Source organism: Buteo buteo, chromosome 15, assembly GCF_964188355.1.
Source record: "Buteo buteo chromosome 15, bButBut1.hap1.1, whole genome shotgun sequence".
Taxonomy (NCBI): Eukaryota; Metazoa; Chordata; class Aves; order Accipitriformes; family Accipitridae; genus Buteo; species Buteo buteo.
In genome coordinates, this window is record NC_134185.1 from 5,971,036 (window position 1) to 5,995,706 (window position 24,671).

General features: G+C 40.2%; 1 protein-coding gene across 1 annotated transcript in view; it reads left to right on the forward strand.

Annotated features, from left to right (window-relative positions):
• The window catches only part of CD109 (CD109 molecule), an 82,418-nt gene extending 63,061 nt beyond the window's left edge, over window positions 1-19,357 (forward strand). The window contains exons 30-33 of the mRNA XM_075046456.1: window positions 6,498-6,634; window positions 10,860-11,016; window positions 11,435-11,537; window positions 14,059-19,357. Coding sequence (XP_074902557.1) covers window positions 6,498-6,634; window positions 10,860-11,016; window positions 11,435-11,537; window positions 14,059-14,249 — 588 coding nt within the window. The 3' untranslated portion in view covers window positions 14,250-19,357. The remainder of the gene's footprint in view (window positions 1-6,497; window positions 6,635-10,859; window positions 11,017-11,434; window positions 11,538-14,058) is intronic.
• Window positions 19,358-24,671: the final 5,314 nt, after the last annotated feature.

The window sequence follows — 24,671 nt, forward strand, 5'->3', positions numbered from 1 at the left end:
ACAGCCAGGTTCTCCAGCAATTTTTACGCTGTTCTGAAATAGCGTGAAAGACAGAGTCAAAGGATCCTGCAAGCTGCTGACAGTAAGAGATGCTTAGCATCAGCCAAAAGTGGGGGCATGGCAAAGAGTGGAAGGATGCACAGTGATCTTCTCTCTGCCTGTCCTGTGGAAGACTGTGTTTCAGTGGTATAAATTCAAACATCTTTACTTATATTTAAAAAAATTAAGCTGGGATCAGTGCATACTGTATTTAGAACTAGCAAATCATAAATAGCCTTTTCAGCTGCTTGCTCTTCCTCCATAACAGAGATTATGTTCTGAAGAAATTCTGCCTCCAAGATTTTCCCTAACCCTATGAGAAATGTCTTATGAGAAGAAGGCAGTATTGGATCTGATTTGATATACCCACTAATGGGTCTCTCTTCCCTGCTGTCCTGTCCATGGTAGTAGCTTAGAACCACACAGGTGAAAGAGAAGACCTTTGAAAAGCTACAGATAAAATAGAAATATTAGTCTCTGAGTGTGAGAGACTCATTTTACTGGAAGTATATAAATAAACTCATAATTGCTGAGTGTATTGCAAAACCAGACAAAGTTCCTACTAGACTCCTTCTAGTCGTACTTGGGAAAACTGAACTTAGGCTGCTTTTAATCGTCTTGAAGTTTTATGCCAGGTCAGATTCCATCACAAGCTCCTTCCAACCTGACCTTCACTTCAGTGTTCATATGCATCTGGTAAACAAAAAAGCATGGTGATGGTTGGTAAATATGCTTTTTGATAAAAGACCTTCACAGAAACTTTCACAGCAGCCTATCAGCAGTGAACAGCAGCTAGAGATACACCTCATTTGTTTAGCACCAGTCTGCAAAACCCACAGTGCCATAAATTATGACTCGTGTTTATTAATTCCCAGAAGTGCAAATGAAGTTTACAGCAAAGTTCAAAAGTTTCAGAGGATAATTTAGACTCAGGCCTGCAGGCCAAGAGGGGAATGAACATCTCAGCAGGACTGCATTCACACATCTGCGGTTTCAGTGTGTGTGTGTATGTGGAATGTAACAAAGCGGGCCTCCAGAACAGTTAAGGCTACTTAACCTTAATCGTTGTTGAGAAATACTCCCTGATATTAAGTCAACTAATTTGTCAGGCGAGCCGATCAAAAACTTTTCAGCAAATTGTTTCTTGCTGGAAGACGCTGATTTGTTGAAATGAATGCCTTTTGTGGAAGCACATTGGTTCCAATAAGATTTTTGCCAGCAGGAAAATTTCACATCCAAACCAGCATGTCTGGTGAAGACTGAGCAGAAGTCTTCCACCCAGAATAGCCAGTAGTTGACTCCATGGTTAGAGGACTCCTTGGAGGTGTATTAACACCATGGTTTCAGTTCCCCGTTTGTTGTATGAACATGCACATGTGCTCCCAAATAACTGGTGTTCAGGAACCAACGCCAGATTACCTTCTTCATTTAGGTCACTGTGCCGTTGCCTTTTTTCCTGCAGCTTTGAGTCAGAGATGCTGTGACTTGATTCAAAATATTGTACTTAACACACTGGAGTAGCTTCTCCAAAACCTTTTCTTTGCTGGGATCAATTTTTTCCTTCTGCTTCCTTTGGCAGGTCTGGTATTGTAAAAGAAAAAGCACTGATGCCATTTGAATGAGATTTCTCTTTTTCCCAGACACAAACTAGATCTGGGTCACATTTAATAAATCAGATAGCATATGACATTGCGATCACATTTCTTCAGCTGGGTTTCATTGTCTTAGGCCCGCCAAAGTACAGTGGTGAGATTCACTGTTCTGGGATTTGACTTTCTGGCCAAATGTAGCATGTCAAAACAGTAATTCATTTAAATATCACAAAACACAAGATTTGGTCCATTAATGGAAAAGGCTGCTTTCCCAACAGAATGGGTTCTTAGAAAAAAACCCCATTATTTTTTTGTGAAATCTCACTGTCTGTGTGTGCAAGTTGGCAGTGCATTCACTCTTGACCCCGCAGGATCTCATAAAATGTATTTATTTTGGTTAGTAGAATTGCAAAAGCAGACATTTACTTGTAGCTTTGTGGTCCTGCTGTCAACAAAGTCTCCTAGCTCATCCCTGGGCACGTACTATGGCACTGAGAAATGGGCTTGGCAAATGCCTCACAAATTTGGTGTGGCCCGTGCCTTCTGGAAGGAAGGAGAGTGCCACTGATATTCACGACTAGCAAAGAGGGGAGGGTGGGCAGGCTCAAGGAGGATGGGTATGGGCAAAGTGGATAGGTGAACAAGATCTCCTGGTCATGTATAGAAAGGGAGTGAGAAAAAACTGAGAATCACTTGTTACTCGTTATTGAAAAGCACTGACTGTTTTTTCCACTTGGTGTATTTTCACTAGACTTAGGCAAGGGACTGAATGTTATTCATTGTGGTGGTACTAAAAAATGTACACTATGAAATGCACACATATTTCTCCATTACAGTTTGAGTGGATATTAAGTAGTCAGAAAGGGACAGAGAAATATTGGAGATGATTTCATTGAATTCATGCCCTCAGTCAAGCACATTTGTGCTGCTAGTTAAAGAACAAAAAGGATGGGGAAAGAGACATTGATTAGGGCATTATAAAGGAGTCATGTTTTTTGAAAGGTAGTGCAGTTGATTGGGTCAGATACTGTTACAAGCATCTCTCATGCAGAAGATTAGCTTTTAGTTTTCTGTTCTTAGGCCTCTCACCAGAACTGGTTGCAGTATGACAAGACTGGAGCAGTTCTGCCTTCAGCTTTGGCAGCTGCTTCTTTAAAAGGGTTAAGAAGAAATGCAGTTGCTCGTTTTGTTGATTTAATGCTGGTTTCTGTATAATAGCCTTCTGTCCCCAAAGTAAAAGTGTATAAAGAAGGAGGCTTTAATTAAACTCTGTGTTGTGAAAAAGATTTTTCCTTCATTGTATTGAGAAATCAGGAAAGGAAAGTCAGACCGTAACAGCGATAACTGATTCCATGAAAATACTAGTTGATTGACCTGTTCAGTATGTGGTTTCAGACATCCTGCATTCAGTAAGTTCCCATTCATTAGCTTTTTCTGGCAAAAGTTAAAACAGCTTTGTTTCTGTGATGACAGATTGTTGAGGCACCGCCAGCTTGTCTTTACCAAACTTTCTGCATGCCTTTAACTGGCAGGCTTTCTAGATTGGCTTCATCCTTGGTACTGCCTTCTCCTGTGGAGCAGTTGTACAAGATAAATCTTCACTGTTGCACCACGGTTGTCCTGAGTGCCTGTACAGAATTGGCTCTGTACTCGCACAGCATGCTAAATTCAGCAATGCGGGGCAGGGCAACGGGAATTGTGTGTGTGGATTGAAAGAAAGAGCATAGCTTTCATATCAAGGAGTGAGAGACGTAGCAGCAAAAGCAAAAATCAGAAATTAAAGACTCCTCTGTTTGCACAGACTTGCTAGCCCATAACTGACTTGCTAACCTATAACTTGGACAAGCCCCTGTCATAGCTTTAAATTTTGACAGTTTTCCCTTTGCTGCCAGAAGCTGTTGTAAAGGGACTATGATTTTCCAGAAGCACTCTTCATTCCCTTTTCCTTAGCCAAGCAAAATGCATGTTGGGGTCTTGCAAGGGGAGTTATTTGAGCCACTTTCTGATTATTTTTCTACTAAAATCAAAGAATCTGATCCCCTCCCTGCCCTGCCATGGGTTTTATCTTGATGACTAAGGGAACAGATAATGATTATTAGTTTGTATGTGAAAACTGTACGCAAACTTAGTGTTCTGCTGTTGGTGAAAATCACTATTTTGCCAAATAATGTCAACTGTTCTTTGATAGTATATATTTCCTTAGTTTCTTATATTGGATTTTGTCATTCTAGGGTTTTGAAAATTGAGCTTTCTGATTCATCACACTGAGCAATCCATTCTCTTGTCCTCTCTCAGAGGTGGTGTCCCATTTGTGCCACAGCAAAAGGATGCTGGAGTTACCTTCAACATTGCATCGGATGTTAATCAGTCTGAAGCACCTTAGAATGTTTTCTCAAAGTTAAATTTCATTTTTGCTGTCTTTTATTGGGTATAAGTACATGAGTATGCTAGAGCAGATGTGCTGGGACAACTGATATAGTTCATTATCCTGTATCCCATAGTGGCCAGTAGAGAGAGGATGACCAGTGAAGGCTACTAGAACAGGACAAGCATGAAGTGATATCTGACTGGTATAGCCCCTTGCCCTTCACCAATTTGCAACACAGGGCCTTCCCAATCCACAGGTCATCTCTGTGTGCTCTCTCTGGCTTGGTGGATATTTTCTTGATAGATTTTTTTTTTCTTCCATAAATGTGTAACTTTTAAAATATGTCTAAACTTTTAACAACCACAGCTTCTTGCAACAAGTAGTTCTGCAGCTAATGGTGTATTGCATGAAGAAGCACTACCTCTTTCTCCTCTTGAATCTGCTCCCCTAGTTCTTATATTTGGAGAGAAGGCATAAGAGGGACTGTGTTGGGTCAGAGCAAAGCTCAGTCTAGCCTGGTGTTCTGTTTTTTCCACAACAGCCAGAGGTGGATGCTTAGGAGAGAGTATAAGGAGATAAATACATGTAATATATTACCTGACTGTCTTCCACCTCTTACCATGTGTTAGTTGAGACCTTCAGCTGGAGATAGTTTCTGTCGGCTTAGAAAATTTTGGTTCCATAACATTGTCTGTTTTGCCCTTGAACGCTTGTACAGTTTAGTATCTGCAGCATCTTGTGGGAAGGAATTCCATAATTTAATCTTGCATTGCATGAAAAACTGTTTCCTGTTCATCTTTCCAATGCAAGTCATTCTTCTGTAGACCTTTACTGTGTCCTTCTTCCAACTTACCTGTTTATGGCTGTATTTTCATCTATTTTACCATTTCTTAAATGGTAAACAGATCTGGTAGTAGTCAGTTCAAACCCCATTATTGTGTACATAAATATTTTTTCATTCTGCAACTCTTTGCAGCAATCCTAGTCTTTGCTACCTCAAATAAATTAGCAAAGTTTATGACATCAGGATTCACCCTGTTTTCTACATCATGTACAGACATGTTTAATGGTGGTCACCCAGCACAGATTCCATTAGGACTCCACTCCTTTCATGTATGAATGTTCATTCCCACCTTCTATTTGTGTCTTTTAACAGCCCTTTATCCCTTGGCAGCTTCTTTTTTTCTGGTACCTTTCGCTAGTAATCTTCCTAACCACCTACATACTAATGTAACACCCAGGTAGTTTATACTAGACAGCTCTGTTGTCCGTGTTTTTTTTCATTTGATTCAGGTAGCTGGTGGGTTTATAGCTCCAGCCTGTTCTCCAACATGTCATATTTACTCATTTGTCCACTAATTTGATTCTTTATTATAGTTTCAACTGTGTTTTCTGGTACAGATAAGTTACAGATACCGAATTTACTTGATATCCACAGTTTTCTAGACCCTCAGTACTCTTAAAAATTGCTGTCACGTTTGTCATCCTCCAGTCTGGTACTAAGGCAGTCTTTACCTCATCAAGTTCAGTTCTGTAGGCAGTACAGCCTGGTTTTCAACTGTGTGTTTTTCTGTCATGGCTGATAACGTGAGAGTACTCATTGGTTGCTCAATTCCAGCTCCAGCATTTCTGCTTTGGCTGTTGGCATTGATGATTTTATAGGATATTGAGATAATCAGGCTATCTCTGAATTATTCAGACCTCTTTTAAGGGCTTCTGGTTTTATCACTCTTCTGCCACTGTTTCAAGCATCTGATACCTGTCTACACTAGAAGAATTGGAAACTCTTCAAACTGTGCTTAACAGATGGGCTTATTTTATATTAATGTTACTGTCCTGCACTGGACATCCTGTCATACTTTCTTACTTGGCTCACTTAGCAGAGCTAAGAGCAGAAAGGGTGAGAGCTCTGTCCTTGAGGCAGACTGAAGACTGTATCTTTATCTTTGCACAGATGAACCAGATAATGAAACTACTGAACTGAAAGAAAACGGTGTTGTTCTGAGCTTGGAGTAACATGCTGTTCCTCATCTGTTTTGAGTGTATGAATACTGTGACATGAAGACTGAAGACAAATTCTGTACATACGCTATATATTTGCTCTTGCTCTGCTTTCATATACTGTCTCTTTTAACCCAGTCGGTGTCGGTCTCTGAAGTTTGCCTTTATTCGTCCCATTTCACACTGTCAGGAAGTAGCTGCACACATTATAAACCAGCAGACAACAACTAGGGAGAAAATTGCTGGTTGTCCTAGAGCTCCCTTGTGTTTGCCTCAGTTGTGTCCTGCTAATTTGATTGGTTCTGCTGCATTACAGAGTGTTCAGAAAGGATATTTCTTTCAGAGAATTCCTATGAATCTCATGTGTGCAACTGTCAGATACAAGGCAATGTATCCTGTCTTGTGAGCACTCTGATGTTACACTGTTAGAAACTTAGTGTTTTAACCACAAAGATTTGCTTTACATGTCATCTAATGTCTCTATTTGCAATCCACAGCTCAATGTTATTTACAACACAAAACACACTGATCAGAGGCTCCGATCTGTCCAAAAACAAGAAGCCTTTGACTTGAATGTTGATGTAAAGGATGACAAAGATGATAAAAACCATTTGACCTTGAATGTGTGCACGAGGTAGGTAATTCAATTGGAGCATCTCATACACCTCTTTGTCTCTACAGCTTTCAAATTATTTCAAATGAGCTAAATTATCCATTTGTTTGTATGGATTTACTAATGTATGGGATATAAACATATAACTAAAGAGAATAAAAGAATTACTTTGTAACAATGGCAGTAGTTAAGCTAAGATGCAATTCATAAGTCAATAAATAGTGATAGATCTTTTGTGCCAAATTGTTGCTGGCCAGGTGATATTTTTTTACTGGTATGCATAAAGATGGCGGTACCCTAAATGTTAGAGGTATATTATATGGAAGAGTTTGTGTGAAATACAAGAAGAGACTCGAAAGTTTCTTTGGTGCAAGTGCTTCTTAGCTATATGGAGAACTGTGGACAGACTTGAAAATTGAACCAATGTCTTCCACATTCTAATTTCTAGTGGCAGACTGTGACAAACTGCCCATTACTCTTACCTTTCATGAACAGAATGCTTTGCTTTTGATCTAGAAATAGATACTTCTTTTTTTGTAAAGAGAGAAGGAAGTTCTGAAGTGCTGAAAACACCATGAAATAGAAGCAATCGTTCTTTGGTCATCTCTATAAATAAACTTTGCTCAGAACAATTTTGGCAGGAGTCAAAAATCCATGTTTACATAATGATAAATTCAGCTGGGATTTTGTCTTATTGTGCAAGTATCTTTGTGGTCTTTCATTTACCAATATGTCTTATAGTTATGAATTTGGTAAAATAATATAATGTAATCATCATTCTAGAGTTGAAAGAGACGATGAGTTTTCCAGCCAGGCTAATTCTATTCTTTCTGCTGAATAAGGGAGGAGGGATTGCATCTGGGATGGTGTTTCTTCTTCAGTAAACACCTACTAAGAACTGAGCTGACACTGCTCAGTATCATCTCAGAGACCACAGAACAGCCACCAGATGTTACCTGGGTAGAATTTGGATCAGATGAGAACAGGTGACATCATTGAACAGTCATATTGCATATTCCTAGGTCAGCCAGTCATTAAACCAAGTTGTTTCTTTGACTGCTTTGCTGCCTCTTTTTCACTTGCTGTGGAAGTGTTTATACATGTATTTAAAAGAAATATATGAAGATGTTTGTTCTCTAGCAGTTTCTTCAGTATGCACTTCTTATTGTAGTTAGAGCACTCTGTATTTCGCAGAAAACCCTATAGGACATTGTATCTCTTCATATATATTTATGTTTTTTATCTTCTATCTTTTATTATCTACAAGGATGTTGAGATGACTACATTCTTTGTATTTTAGGATTTCATCTGTTTGTGAATGCTTCCTCTAGAAACACTGTTTTCTTCTTGTGACATTATAATGGGTTCCTTGTAAATGCAAGATTTGCAAAGTACCACCTGATGCACCGTGATTACTCTTGCATTCCTTTCCTCCACATCCTCCTTTTTTGTTATTTATTTAAACTTTAAACACTGTATGCCTAGAACTATTTTCATGCTCTGCCTACCACAAGGGAGCTGTGACTGGAGATGGAGCCTCTAGGTGACACCGTCATACAAATAATCAGCTATAGTGAATATGATTTCAGTACAGAGAGGATTGATTTAATTTGGGAAATAGCCAGCAGGCAGCAAGCCAGAGCCCTGTTTTCATGTGTTTCTGGTAACCAGTTCAGTGATACAGATGGTGGGCAGGGACACTAGAATACATGAGAGCTCTTGAAATAGAATGGGATTGTTCTCTTTTAAAGTTTTCTATGAAGTGTCAACAGCTTTCTAAAGTCTAGCACAAACTCCTGACATATAAAGGGCTTACATGATGGGTCTGGGATAAGTCTTGGCTGAGCATTCTGATTTTCTAGCTAAGACCTTTGGCTCAGGAATACAGACAGGAAAGGCTCCATCTCTCTGGGAAGGCTCTGGGGTGAGGATGTTTTAATTGCAAAGTGTTCCAAGGATAGGGGAAAATCTAGTGGCATTATAAAACTGCCCCAGGAGAATATTTGGAACATTAAGATCCCTCAACTCTTATCATGGAAAGTGAACTGGTATAAGTTCTAGTAAGTCTGTGTTTCTATTCTTTAGGCAGAGACTTTGTCTCTGATTGCTTGGCTTGATGCTAGTCATCCTCTTCTTTTTTTTTCCCCCTATATATTGCATATAATATATGCATTATCTATATTAAATTCCTGAATTAGTTTAAAGTTGGCCTACTTATAACCTTTACAACATGATGTGACTTACTGGTAGAGAAACCAAAAGGCAAATAAAGACTGCTGAAATCTCAACCAGTTTACATAGCTGTGGGTATGCATAGTCAGGTAATGGAGGCTGCAGCTGTGCAAGTTTTTTCTTTCTCTAATCTGCAGAATATGCCACCTTCTTTCAACCAGCTTGATAATGATTTGCCATGGTCATCTCAACTAGGTATCATTTATGACACTGGAGCAGATGATGTCTCATTCAAATTGAACTGATTCTTGATTAGAGGAGCTAACTCCCTGTCTGGGAGACAACCACCCAGGGCTGCCAGTTTCTTCTCTGGTCAGTCTTGTTGCCTGCAAACCATTTCCAGGCATGGGAAACTGATTGCTGATGGTTCTACTCACTCTCTGGTTTGTGCTTTCTGCCTACACTAGCTTGGTGTTGTTTTCTCCTCTTTGCGTCATCTATGAGAGGGTCTAACACAGATCTTATATTGCTGAAGCGCTGAACCATAAAATTCAACTCAAAACATTCTCAGTTCTCTTCAGGTACAAGTTTCAAGTCTTCTTTCTTTCTCTTACTGGTCATTCTTCTTGCATGGTGATTTTTTTCTTTTTTAAGAGACCATGGAGTTGAGGAGACGATACCAGGAACCATCCCCAAGGCTGTCTCTCTTCTTTGTTATGAGACCCAGATCTTCGTAACTTCTAGGGACATATCTTACTCACTTCTTGACAACATCAAGGTGGTTTGGTTACCTGTTGGTATTTTGGTAGCACCCCAGGCTGGCTAGACAGCTTGGGTATTTTCCTCCCCTCTTCTTGGTAATTATGCAGAAATAATTACATCCAGTTCCAATTCAGTTATTCATTTTCAATAGCAGCTACTTTGGCACAGCACATCATCCAACAGATGTTTTCATTTGATTCCAATCTCATGAGCCAACTGAAGTCAGCAGTTGTGCTGTATTTCTTTCAAAGTCATATCTGCATTCAATCAGCCATGCTGCCAGGCTTAGCAGCATGCTTTGAAAGCAAGTCTTCCCTTTTTTTAAACCATCCAGCTCTACAAAGAAATAGTTTTATTCAATTACTTTCAACTACTGTCAGGCCTTCAAAATGAGGTTTGGAGACACTTCTATTCTAGTATAACAAAAATCACTTACCCTCCATGCCAAGGGGAGGGGGGGAACTCTTCTGCCACCTGCTTTATTTAAAGCAATACAATCTTTTGCAGGTCATGTAGGTATCACTTGTAGCACAGAACACCATAAATATGTTTTGATAGTTCTGTTGTGCACCATAGTAGGTAAGGCTTGCTCAACAGAGCAAAGCTTTTTAGTCCAGCATCTGATTCTCACATTGGAAGAAGATGTAATAATAAGTGTTATTTAGGAAAAAAGAAGCAACTCAACTTACTAAATCTTCTTTTTCCAAAACTGGATGAATAACATGGCTATGCACTTTAAAACTGGAACTTTGAGAAATAATCTGATGATGACTTTGTTAATGGAACCATCAATCTATGAAAGAAATATAAAAAGGTTTGGGAGACTTTTGTGGTGTACACCCTTATCTCACCCTCCAAAAATGAATAAAAGCAAAACAATGCATCCATAAGAGGAAATATGTATATTTCAGTTCAAGAGTTCCTACAGCCATTGCTGAATTACTTCTTTTGAAACATGTTTAACTGCAATATTTCCTGCATATTTGTGATGTAAACCTGCACTTATAGATGCCAATGGAAAGCTCCTAGTGGTGCCAGTGTAGTCTCTCATATGATTTTAGTACTGTAGTTTTCTCAGTGCTAAACCTGCTTTTGCATATGTGGTTGAATTTATCAGGCAGAATAATAGAGAAATCAATTATTATCTCTTTATTGTTAGAGATTTTCTTGTTGACATTTTGTTCCATTTGTTTCTTAAGTATTCTTCAGGATTATTGCTTCCATAGTTGGGATTTAATGATCAAACAGTTTCTTTGAAGATTGGGCTACTGTGTTTCTACTAAAAGTTTCTTTGTCTCTGTGTTTTGAAAAGGTACTTGGGTTCTGGCACAGCTCCCAGTAGTGGTATGGTCCTCATGGAGGTTGGCTTACTCAGTGGTTTCTCTGTGTCACCAGATTTCATTCCATTAGACAATACAGTTAAGAAGATGGAAAAGGACAATGGGAAAGTCAACCTATACTTAGACTCTGTAAGTTGAAAATAACAAAGAAATGTGTTTGTAGTGGTGTTAATCTTAACTCTGCCATTGTTTGGTTTAAATTTGGAAAGACATTATGATTCTCTTCTTTGGGGAAATCAACATCTGCTCTTCACATTGAATTAATAGTTCCACTGTTTTTTAGTGGGACTGTTTGGATAGGTACAACTCAGTTATATTTGTAAGGAGTTTCTAGATTAGGCCTTTAAAAATCATACATAAAAAGGCAGACATTTGAAGAAGTCTGTAATGTGGCCAGAATGTCTACAAATGAGATAAGCATCTTTATATACATCCTGACTCCAAATCTTTAGAAATGAAGTGGACTACTGCTAAGCTAGAAGTCCTGTGTCTGACATGAAACTACCATCACCAGTGTTCTCAGGATGTTTCTCTTCTGTTTTTCCAGCTAAATGAAACACAGGTTTGTGTGGACATTCCGGCTGTGAGAGACTTCAAAGTGGCAAATATCCAAGATGCTTCAGTGACTGTAGTGGATTATTATGAACCTAGTAAGTGTCAGTCATTCCAAATGGATCTTAGTGATTCAGAAGTTTAAAAGAAATTTCTTTTTGTGGAAGTAAGACAATTTGTAGTGAAAACCGCATCAATCTGAAATTTACTGTTTTAATTGAACTGCAGCCTTTTTGGACATGGACATGCCAAATTTCCTAACAAATAGTAGTGTTTTCCCGTATATACATTTACTGTACTAATGGGTTGGTTCCTCAGCTGGTGTGAATTGTCATAACTTAATTGTCAGCTGGTATAAATTGGCTTCAATCTGGCCCAATGTGTTCCCAAAGCTACCAAAATGAAGCAGGAACTTCACTGTGGTTCACTTACCAAGTTAATGATTATCTTTCAAGTAGCTTTTCCATCTGTTTATTGTTTAAGCTAAGAGTCCTTCACTGGAGAAAATGCCAGGGTCTTGATTTCTATAGTTATGTAAAAAAAGATGTACATGGGAAAAACAGTTTCAAAGTTGTTTGGGTTGGGTTGGTTGTTTGGTTTGGTTTGGTTTTGTGTGTGTGTGTGTGTGTGTGTGTGTGTAGAGTGTGTTTTAGAGAAAGGCAGCAATGTACAAACCTCTCGGGCAAAATGAAAAGCAAAGAAAGATTACAGGCTGCTGGAGGAGATATTAGAGAGGTTTTCATTACACCAGCCAGCTGAAACATAATTAAGGATTTGGGCTTGGTTTGGGATAAAGGCATAAAAAAATTGTATAGGCAACTTTCTTCATGTTGGTTTGTTTTAACACAAGACAAAAGACAACCAAATATTCTCTGATGTGTACTGCTGCAGCTAGATGAAGATCACGTTTTTTCTATGTAGGCTGAAATGTTTGTTTAATCACAGAATTTTAAACTAAAATAGGAAATTAGCAGATGTAACTACACTGTCCATTAACCTAGAGCATGTTTTAAGGCCTAGTGGCTTAAAAAATTAGAGCAATTTTTATTTGAGACAAACACATAACACTTAAAATCTACGGCCAAAACCAACTTCCACATGCTTCAACTCAGGACCTAGTCTTCTATAAGAATGCTATTAGATAGACTAATGAATATGTGTATTAAAAAGTCACACATAAATGCACATGTCAACATTTTTATTCTATTTAAATACATTTAGTATCCATCAATATTCAATCAATATTGATTTAAAGATATGAATTAATATCCTTAATGACTAAAATTTGTATGACATAGCGCTGCAATAGAAAGCTTTAACTTTAAGAAAAAGATTGCCTCAAGTATTATTTTACAGGACAGCCTTCCTATTGCTATGTAGCATAGACATATGATTGGTCAAGGTATATACATATGCCATGATTCTGAGTTCTCCTGAGAGAACTCCTTCCTATCTGATACAGGAACATGCTTTTATTTTAATCTCTTATTTTCAATCACTCTCATAGTTGGTGACCCAAGCTGCCGGTGTATATTTTATGTGATGGTGACAGTCAGATTCATGTAATATTCAGAGCTGGGAGATGTCTAAGGAGTCCTCATGCTCTGGCATTTATCAAAAAAGTTACGTCTATGTGGCAGATACTACAAGTGGTATAGGTGTAAGAACTGGCTTGGATGCCAATACAGCAGTGCCAGCAAGGAGATCTGCCAGGGTTAATATATACACAGCTACTCAGCACAAATGACTGCAGCTTCTCTTACCTGACTTTGTTCAGAGCTAGTTGGGTGTCACTGTTGGGCAAATGTTTTGGCCCATAGAGGTACATCTTTTATTTTACTTTTTTTTAATATCTTGAGGCTTGAAAGGAAACTGAATATCATTTCACTTAAAAAATACTAATGATAAAAAAAGAAATTGCAGTGTCCCTAGTTGGAATGAAAACCTTCAAACCAAAAAACCCACTTCTGGGAATGAAACTTTGCAAAAGGTTGTTCTGTGAGCAATTACCATGCATTGATGTTTTTGAAATGAATATGATTTCCCAGGCTTCTAGTCTGTTTGGCTCTGTAGCAACCCTTCAGGTTGAAGGACTCTTAGCTTAGACAAGGAATGGGGGAGCAAAATACAGGAGCAGGGGCTAGGTGAGGTGGGCAGTCCCAGGTTCAGGAAGCTGAAGCTCCCAATCATAATAGTGAGAGAGAAAGAGTCAGTTATGAGAGACCTAGCTCTTAAATGTCATAGCCAGTAACCTGCCGGGTAAAGCACCCAAATTTCTTTGTTGTCGGGGTTGCTGTGTAGGTAGGGACAAAATTCCTTTTAAAATGTTTGACCGAGGTTTGTGAACAGATTGGGTCTAACAGTTGAGATTGAGTCTATGAGAGTGTGCCTGTCACCAAGCATTTGCCTGAATATATTGAGAAGATTTTGATGTTTTGGGAGAAGAAAAAAGATTAATGCCTAGGCTTAAAAACCCACTCTGGGAAGTATTTTGCAGTGTATGACAAGGTCTGTATCAGAGTTTAGTGCATTCTTTAAAAAATGCTTTCTTTGTGAAGCTAATTTGTTGGTCAGCTCTCAGAAGTTCATTAACTAATGTTGACTAACCTTTCTGAACAGGGAGAAGAGCGGTGAGAAGCTACAATTCAGAAGTAATGCAAAGTGTAACCCCTTGTGACTTCTGTGAAAGTGATTGCAGTCTTTGCCACCGAGATAGTTCTCCAGCCTTGCTTCAGCACTCTTCGTTGGCCTCCTTGTTCTGTGTGCTGTTTGTCCTTCATGTAAACTTGCTGTGCAGTTGGGTGCTGTAAAAGGAAACAGATTATGTTTCATATCTAAGGTTTCCATAAATTATCCAAAGAAAATTTTATGTTCAGATACCAGCCCGTCTTTAGTGATTACAGTGACCAAACTCCTGCTGCGTTCAGGGAGAGCTGGGCTGGCCCATATGGTAAATTTCTGGCTGTGCCAGAAAACTTCTTTAAGTGTCTGCTGGAAAAACTTTCCAAGTGTTAGTTTCATACTGAAGTTATTTTCTGAAGAAGCACAGAGTTACCAAAAAAGCAGTCTGAGAAAATACAAACCTAACTCCATGTTCCCGCTCCCTTTTTACCCCAGCTTTCAATTGTGCTTGTTTTTTAGGGATGTATGTTAGTTTACCGTGCTTTTCTGAAACACTATCTGCTTCTATGTCAGGGTGTTGGTAAGCAGAGCACTAGGACCTTGGTATCAGAGCTTGCTTTCTTCTGCTCTGCAGACATGACACTTAACATTAATACTGAATTTCTCCCTATGCTCTCATGGGGAATAATATGAAAAATAAAAGGAGCTGGCTTCAGAGCAGAGCCAAGAGCCAAAAAGTGCTGCATTCACAAACTGCTGAACGCTCCAGAAAATTGTCAGTCTTTTTTTATCATTACAGAGAAGCTACGTGGATTTTTTGCCAATTCATAAGCTAATCATGTTTGAAAATAAGGCCTCAGGATGTTCTCAAGCATTTTACTCTGAAAGGCTTTTACTGTAAATGCATCAAAGATGGAGTCTATGTCTGAGACTTTATTTTTCCAGAGTTATTCAGAAAGAAAACTAATTCTCATTCCGTGTGAGAATGCTGGTGTCCACTGGCATATTTATGGCCAGCAGGATGAAGGTTGCTTTGATCCTTTTCTGGTTTTTGGAAGTCTTCTAGAAATGTCACTCTGGGGCATCATTTATGTCTGGCGTTTGCAGTGTCATCTTTTCAACGATTTCAGTGGCATAACCCTAAACGGCTGTTGGCTGCTCTCTGTGCCCTGTCAGCTGGCCGGCCCTGGATGCCGTCTGTGCATGCAGCTCCTGCGGTGGGTTGGCGGGAGAGGCTTTTCGGAGGTGTGGGCTGCACACGCATTCAGTCCGGCAAAACAATTGACGTGCTTGCTTAACTTTAAGCACATCCTTGTATGCTTAAGTGCTTTGCTGAAGCGGGGTGGAGGAGGGGGACGCTGAAGAGCAACAGGCACTTTTACACCCAAACGTGCTCTTTGCACATGGGGAGAATTACAGGTCTCTATGAATGCAGAAACGCCTGAGCTTGGGAGCTCTTCGCTCCTGAGTGACTGTCTGAACGTCTTCCCTGTCTGGCAGCCGATTTATCCTTCTTGAACACTGCCTGTGATGTCTAATGCTTACTTCTTTTTGATCGGGAAGCCAAGCTGATAACATTCCTAGTTACTAAAATGAAGTTAATAGCTGTCATGCTGCCTAGTGGAGGTAGAAATTTTAAGGCTATTGATTCCCTTTCTTTCATACCTTTTTGAGACGGAGTGTGTACGTGTGCACATGTAATAATATGGCAGTCACTTTCCTTGAGCAATTTCTAATTGTTATTCAAATTTTGCTACTGCTTAAAGTGTATATATTTTTATTTTATGCTCATCTATACTTTTGTTCACAAAGGAAATTAGTGGATGGTAGCATGGGAAGAGGCCTGAACTGGCTGCCTTCTAATACCAAGGTATAGGTTTTTAACTGCAAAGCTAGTTTAGGTGGGGTTATTTGTTTTACTTTAGCTGTATTTAGAATTTACAATGTTTTTCACAAACTTGGGGTTGTGTTCTGTCTCTCTGGCAGAGCTTAGGCCTGGTTCTTTGTAGTCAGTTTGTGCTTTTCACTTGTGCTTGGCGCACTTTGGATCTGGCCCTTTGAATAGTTGATTAGTGCCTTAACGTGAGTGCCTGTGCTGCTCTGACCCACGTGAAGCAACACCGTATTTATTGAAATCCAAAGCACTGCGTAGTCAGTAGGATGCAGGATCTGACCCTCTGTAAGTCATGCCCGTGGTTACACAGGTCCAAAGCTAACAGAAACCAAGATACAAACTGAAACACATCTTTGCATCTCAAATCCTTTACCCATGTGTGGGAGGATAGCTTGAATTGTGCCAAGTGTAAGATCTGGAGAACACTCACACTCTCAACTGGGATGTGTTTTGCTGTGGGTTTGATTTCTTGGTGACCTATGAAAGCAGGTGTTTTGCCTTTGGGGACAGCAGCCTTGACATGTCGTTTGCCTCAATTTAATGTAATTTCAAGAACCCAAAGCTCACATACTTTCAGTTTTTACTATATGAAGAGCTTCTAAGAGGGACATTGATACCTGATTAATCTTAGGATAAAGAGGCTTATTTTCTAAACAAGATGTACTGGAGATAAACTCCTTTGCAGTAGATAGTAGGAATAAATCAGTTTTATTTTGCAGGCAGTCCCAGCTTCCTGAGTATCCTCCAGAAAAATGGATTTAAACTGCTCAGCCTAATTTCAGGCAGTGCAGCTTTTATTAGTATTCCCTTCCATTTGTTTTTGAGACAAACACCACATGTTTTTAAATGACTCTTGGCTGCCTTGCACACCCTACTAAGAAGCATCAGTCATAATGCGCCATATAATGGAAATTGTTGGAGTCAGCGAACAAACATCCTCTTTTATTTTATTTTTTTCTATAGAGCAGGTATATCATTACAGACACCCAAATCTGCCTCTGTACTAAGCTATTTTAGGAACAGTGTACATCACATGACTTTAAACAAATGTTTACACCGGGTGGCCTTTGACATTCCTACACCGATGCCTTCAGTCACTTTGCAGTTGCAGCTAGTGCTTTGAATGAGTTGCAGAGGATAAGTTTTGTATTGTGTGTTTGCAGTGAATGGAACAGAGGAAAGGGAGTATTACATGACATAGTGACTTTTTTTTGTTTTCCTCATCATCATATGTAGGAACCTTTACACAAATGCTCAGCATACATATTTTTCCATTGCCCTGTAAAGTCAGTTTTTGATGTTAGAAGGGCTATGCTCCCACTGAAGGTGTTAGGAACTCTTTTAGCAAAAAATCTTTAGGAGCTCTTTAGGAACAAGGTCTTTAAGGAGCTTTAAGGTGTGTGCTAAAAGCAGGCAGAAAAAGGTATTTCATGATGGAGTTTTCACGTTGCATTGCCTGATCATTTCTGCGTGGTTGCTGTTTCTTTGAAATCCGAGTATTCTCTGGTACTTCCTGTGCCTTTATCAGCCACATGCTGTCAATGGATATGGTCTGTGCAGGGCCATTAATACGCTATTAGATCAGTAAGATATAGTCATTTATTTAGGATTGAGTTTAAAAAAAAAACCCATAATGCATTTTAAAGTTTCTCCCGCCCCCAAATTCTACCTTTGCTGTCATCCATGATCTTAGCCGAGGTTTTCTGTGCAGGTTTCCCTGTGGGTGTCATCTAGAAGCGTTCTGTACCAAACGCTGTTGTACGGAGCAGGGAACGAGTGCTGCCGAAGGGGTTTGCAGCCCCTCGGAGTCTGCACGCTGGGCCAGCTCGGTGCCTGCTGTGGTTCCCAGCATGGCACTGCCGTGCTCCCATTTACTTCACAGGCAGGAGCTTGTGGCTTGTAGACGTCAGTGGCACGTGATAAAAGGGGAAATGGCTGGACTGGTGCAGGAGAAACGGAAGAGCCAAGGTCCGACGTTAGGTGCCTCTCTTTTGCCTTGAAAGTCACTGTTGAAAATCGGACCTAAGATTCAAAAATTGTTTTTAATCAGTTTTCAGAATATTATCCTGGCAGTGTTTCTCCAAATGTGTTGTTCAAGTTGGTATGAATATTGACAAAATTTGGTTTAAGCAGATTCCTGTAGAGAGCATATATATTTACATAGCCATTCTATAGGCTCCAGTGTATGACAGAGTGCAATGTGTGTGCAATTAAAAACATACAGGATCTTCACAAAGTGCCCAAACCAGTATCACTGTGTGATGTTCTGTTTTTCAAAATACACAGTTAAGGTTTTAGGAAAGATTATATTTGGAAAGCAACTGGTACCTAATGGCATAATTTTTCTATCATCTCAAACACTAAGAAAGAGTATTCAGTTTTAATTCTAATGGCCAATAATATTTCCATTGTAGCCTTTCTTCTTCTACCATAAATCTTTACGCAGTGAACCATATTTAAGTGTTTAGTCCTCTAAATACACAGAAGATTTTGAAATTAGATGTTCTTACTAGTAATTTATCCATAAAATATAACAGCAGTATGTGATCAAGTCTTTTGAGTTATTATTAGATTCTCCTTTTCCCCATGTCAAAATATTTGACTTCAGTGTTGTTTCTTATTCAGTTTATTGTATTTTTGTGTGGAAATATTATTGCACTGAAGCTATTCTATGCAATAAAATCTGACAGTGTGCTGTGTTAGATCAATCCAGATTATTTTTCCTAATGGATAGCTTGTTATTTTCAGATGTGTATGAGCATTAATTGCTTATGTGCTACATTTGAGTCACCAGAACTCCAGTGTTAAGATTTCTCTTTAATTTCAAATCATACATTGTATTTCTGTATTTCTTAGTGGTTACCAAAAAGCTTCATCAGCCTTGTTCAGATCTTATGATGTTATATTTTGAATTGATTTTTCTGTGTTTTTTTAGTACTGTTAGGTTGGGTGGGATACTAATATGAGGAAGAAAATACAAAAAATGCTGGCTCAAAGGAAGTACCGTATAAGCAGGTGTAATGTACCATACATTAGCTGTCCTACTGGCTATTGCATCTCTTCTTTTTCCATATCAGGCCTTAAGCAATTTGAACTAAAATTCTTGGCTGCCTTGAGACATAGTCAGATGCCCACTTTGATCTAGTTTAGGATCAACATACGCATTTCCACTTTTGATCAAATCAGAAATGGTAGAAAAAGAATGCTTTTGTGAGCTGTTTTGAGCAAACAGAGGTGAACTAACATGCCAGCTGTGCAAATTGCTTTTGTCTTTTCAAATAATAAAGCAAATGTTAAGGAACTAGACTGTTTCACAGGATTTTGCAAAATTGTCATCGATTTATTTTTCTTCAAATAAAGTTTGCAATAGCTATTTTTAAATTCCATTAAAGATGACTTTTAATAATATACGTCTAGTGTTTGCTTGTTTAACCATACAGCCGCCTGTAGTAGATCGCAGTTTCTGTACTGGGTCGACCACTGCCCGTCCTCGGCGTGTCTCGGAGGCTGCCTCACCTGTGTTTCAACGCTCGTAGCTTGAAGAAGTGGTGCAGTGGTGACTTCCACGGTCAGGCTGCTAACCGCGACCTGACAGATCATTGTTTGGGACTTTTCCAACTCGGGGGTCACCACATTTTAAAAGTGTATTATTGTAGGCAACGTGAAGTTATTAGAAGCTTTGCTGTTAATGTCAACAGAAGTAGTATAGCTAAGGTTATGGGATGAACTCAGTTAAGGCAGGCCCTTTGTGATCATGGAGAACCTCAGGAACTGTATTTTCTGTGAACAGGAGCAAACCTTTCAGATGATACAGAGCTTAGTGCTGTTCGGGGCCTGAAGTGGCAGTAAATGACCTCCAATTCATCTATACACCAAAGCATTTTATAAAAAACCTAATTGAATTGATGTGCAAATTTTTTTTTTTCAGGTGAACTGCTATTTTAATTGTCATTTTTCGTGCTTTTAGAAGTTTGGCCTCCATGACCCTACCTTTCCCTGATTCTCCTCACAATTCTCTCACCGTTCCTCCTGCCTGTCCCTGGCTCATTTCGGCTTCGAGGTCAGGTTCTGCTCAGCCTTGCTCACCTCTTTTACCCTGACCTCTCAGCGGTCATGAGCTCAGCAACCATCCTGGTGCTGATGTCTCACAGATCTACCCTTTTCTCAAGACTAAAATCCCATTCAGTCTCACTTACGGATAAATAGCTATCAACTCAAACTCGGGGTGGATAAAGGACACTTGGGACTTGTCAGCACAGATTTATGAAGCTGAAATCATGTTTAACCTACCTGATAGCTTTCTGTGATGTGAGGATTGGCTGCGTGGATGAGGAGAAACTGGATGTTTATCTGGACTTTAGTAAGGCTTTCTCTCGTGACATCCTCATAGATAAACTGATGAAGTATGGGCTAAATGGGTTGACGCTGAGGGGGGCTGAAAACTGGCTGAACAGCCGGGCTCAAAGGGTTGAGATCAGCAGCTCAGAGCCCAGCTGGAGAGCGGTCACTGGTGACGGACCCCAAGGGTCAATACACGTAAAACGCTTTGTATGCTTGTACAGGCACTCACAAAGCTGTATCGCTGCTTTCCGGCTGTCGTGGGTTGATAGCGGCCAGCAATTAAGCTGCTCACTCGCTTCTCACCCCCAGTGGGATGGGGGAAAGAATCGGGAGGGCAAAGAGAGAAAAACTCATGGGTTGAGACGAAGGCAGTTTAATAGGGAAGGGGGAAATAGGAAAAGAAAAAAGGGAAAACAAGTGATGCAAAGGCAATCCCTGACCATCTCCCGCCAGCAGACCAATGCCCAGCCAGTCTCTGAGCAACAGCGACTTTGGAAAGTGTCTCCAGTTTTATATGCTGAGCTTGACATTACATGGTATGGAACATCCCTCTGCTCAGTTTGGGTCAACTCTCCCGTCTGTGTCCCAACCTCTTGCTCCCCCCCAGCCTGCTTGCTAGGAGGTCAGCGTGAGCAACGGAGAAGGCCTTGACGCAGCTAAAACATCGGTGTGTTATCAGCACTGGTTTGGTCACAAATCCGAAACGCAGCACCATCCGGGTACTATGAAGAAAACGAACTCCATCCCAGCCAGATTGGTAGACCTGCAGCCCCCCCAGCAGGTCTCCTCTGCTGTGATTTTTTCATGTGTCAGGGTGTGTGAGCGTGGACAAGCCTTGTGCTCCTGTGGAGCTGAGAGCTATTGCGATGACCAAGAGCTTGGAGTTTCTTGTGTCCTCTGCCCGTGTGTACCTGCTGTTGTCTCTTCCCTTCTAGTGAGATTGCGAGCCTCTTGCTGTCTACATAAAGTCTGTCTTTTCCTGCGTTGGTACAAGTTTGTTGCGATAGGGTGTCTCACTGTATGTTCCAATAATATCCTTTTATGGGGAAATAGAGTAAAGCCTAGGAGTATAAATTTGGAAATTTTTTATTTTGATAGAATTTAAAATACCTCAGTTGTACAGCTCAAGAATCCACTGAAGTAAAATTACTGTATTAGTTAGCTTTGGAAAAAATCCCGTTTGATCTTTTGTTTTGCTCACCTAGAGCTCTCCCTGACCTTGTAGACAACACACCTATTTCCTACACCTACAGCAGATGATAAAAGATACAGAATGTTTCAGTCTTGTTTCTTGCTTTTTGCCTCCCATATGTGTAACTGCTTTAAGAGCTGCAGGTTTGTGGGTTTATATTTTTTTGCCCAGTATGAGAAGATAATAAAGCAATAAAAATACTCTGCTTAATCTTATTGCCATATGTTTTAGTTGTGTGTTCTTATCCTTAACACATAACTTATGCTGATGTTCCTTTAATAGAAAAACACTTCCCAAAGTGGAAGATGGTTTCATGGTTTTTCTGTTTTCTAAAAATATTTTCCCTTACGCTCGAGACAGCATTTGCCCGATGTCTGCTGTTTGTTCTTGCTCCCTTTTTGCCTCCTTCCTCCCCATTATTAGCGCATTAGGGACTGAGGAGTGGTAATCCTTAACGGCAACGAGAACTGCAGCAGGCTGTGACTGCTGAATGTGGAAAATATAAATTTCTAGTAATATAAAACGGTGGATGCCGTTTGCAGGCTTTGCGTGCTCTGCAAATTATCCTTTTCTTGTTTTCCCTTTGATGCCTTTCATTTGAGTTTACTCCGTGTTGCTGCAGTCCCAGTAAACACAGCACAGTCCTGAGGGGTGACAGGACCGTGACCCTAGAGGAGTAACCGAGGAGGCGAATCTTCCTATACTGTCTAAATAATTGATGGAAAGTATCTTAAGAGAGTCATCAAGCTCAGTAAGTTCAGGGGAGAGATGAGCTAAACCTGTAAGGGAGAGAAACGGCTGGTTATGAGCCACCGGTGCGTGCGCCCTTTGGCTTCTCTTGGGAATGACCCAAGTCCCCGGCACGATACAGAAAGTCCTGGCACCCCGTCAGAGGGAGAGCAGTCCCTGAGCCAGATGTGCCCCGTGAGACACGGAGCTGCTCCATCCAGTGACCACCTTTGCGGTAAGATATTTTCCATGTGAAAAAAAAAAGAAAAAAAAAAAAAAAAATCTAACACAGCCATGACTACCAGGATTGATTTTAGCTCCAAGCGTACTGTGACTGAGTACAGCTGTGCTTACCTGGGCAAAGGAGAAGTTAGAACCTTGTGCGTCAGAGTTTAAGCTGGCCTTCAACTGTGAGAGATTAGGAATAAATTTGATGTAATAAAGAGTATCGTGCAGCTACATTTTCATACTTTTCTTTGGAAGCATCCTCTGCTGGTGTCACGACTGGGCTGGATGTGTTTCTGCTGTTACCTGCTATAACCCAATCCCGAAGTCCTTCCAGCGCAAGGGTCCCTGGATGGAACTGCCACTTGCTTATTGTCCTCTTCTGGGCTTTGAAAGCCTTAAAATAACTGTTTGTTGCAGTGGAGGAAGGATTATCTTTTGAAGGCCCAGAAGGGAAAGTTACATCGAGTGGAGTTTCACAGGGGTGTGTTGGGGTCCTATTTGGAAAGCTAGAAAAGAGCCTTATTAAATTTGCAGGCAGCAATAGCCTTGGGGGGGAATTCCAGCACTGTGGAGACCAGAATTCAAGTGTGGCCATGACAAAATGCAGAAACGCTGTAAAAACATCGGTTCCACTTTAACAGAGACAAGAGCAAAGCTCTGTGCCCAGGAAAGACAGCGCTGAGCCGCACAGATGCAGACTGAGGAATGGCTAACGAGGCAGAAATTCTGCTGAAGGAAAGCTGGGATGCAAATGGATCATTCACTGAACGCAGGCCGAGCTGTTGCATCTGATAACATTTGTCAAGCTATTGGGAAAGAAGCAAACGTGCTGGGTTGTGTAAACAGGAGCGTTGTCGGAAAAGCAGCGCTTTCTCCATCCAACATCGCTGCGGTCTGGGCTGGAGTAGCTGCTCCGGCGTGGGCACAGCACCCCAGGGACAAGGGGCTCCAAATGGAAACGGCAGCCGAAATGGTCAGGGACCTCACAGACGAGACGAGTGAGGAAGGGGTTAAAGAAAGCAGTGGTTTAATCTACAGAATAGGCAGCAGAGGTTAATGTCATAACAGTTTATTGTAGAGGTGGTGATGCTAATAGTAAAAGTAGTGGAGAGATTTAAATAGCAGGAAGGAGCAGTTAGTGTAGATACTAATAAAAAGGGTCAAGGGATCATGAATACTTACGTTTCTGAAAATGGCTTGGAGGCTAAATAATATCAGGGAAGCCTAAGATGCGAAATGCAACTGTTATAGCTGGACAACTGAAAGAGGGCAAACCCTGAGAGTGGGGCTCTTAAGCAGGTAGGTACGAATGAGCCAGAAATGCCTGTACTGCGCGGGGAGACTGACAAAGGCCGAGGTAAGACAGCGTGGGAGTTCACGGAGGAGCTGTCGTAAATCCTGCCTGGACATGATTTCATGGACACGCATGGACGCGATTTCTCGGTGTCCCTGACACTCTTATTTAGCTGGGTTCATTAGCTCTACGTTCATAAGGCCATAGCAAGCGCTCGAATAACCAATTGCAGAGCAGAATAGGCTTCTTTAGACACAATACTTGCTTTGTGTTTATGTTCCTACCAGCAATTTACCTTTAGTTTTTGTCTTTTATTTTAGGTACTGTTTGTTGCATTTGGTATCCTGTTTTATTTTCTTTGTTTGCCTTCAATTTTAAGTCTTTTATGAAATCCATGCCGCTGATTCCTTCCAAGCTGACTACAAGGACTGCTTTGTAGTTTTACCTTACAATATATTTTATATAGTTTTATACACTATTGTGTGCCGTAATCTCCCAGCTGATATATGAACAGATTAATAAACCTAGAAGTGTATCTTCTAGGCCAACACTTTTATTACGGTCATTGAGAATGCAATAAAACTGATTCACTGTTCATGAAAGCATATAAGAAAAGGGAAACCCACTGAGTTTATTACAATGCCATTCAATATATTTTATTATTAGAAGAAATTAATATACGGTTAAATTTTCAGATGGTTTAAAATTTGTAGGGTGGTAGATAATAAGAATTTAATTTTGCAGTCTGATGGGATGTACTTGGTACAGTGGTCTCCATACTGAGTCACTTATATGGAAATTTTAATTTCAATTCTGTCAATACTTGTTTAATTTCAAACTATTTTTCTACTAAATATGAACAAAGAGAGAGATTGCATGAATGTAACATGGAACAACATCTTAAATCAGCTCTGGCTGTCAATCAAAGCATT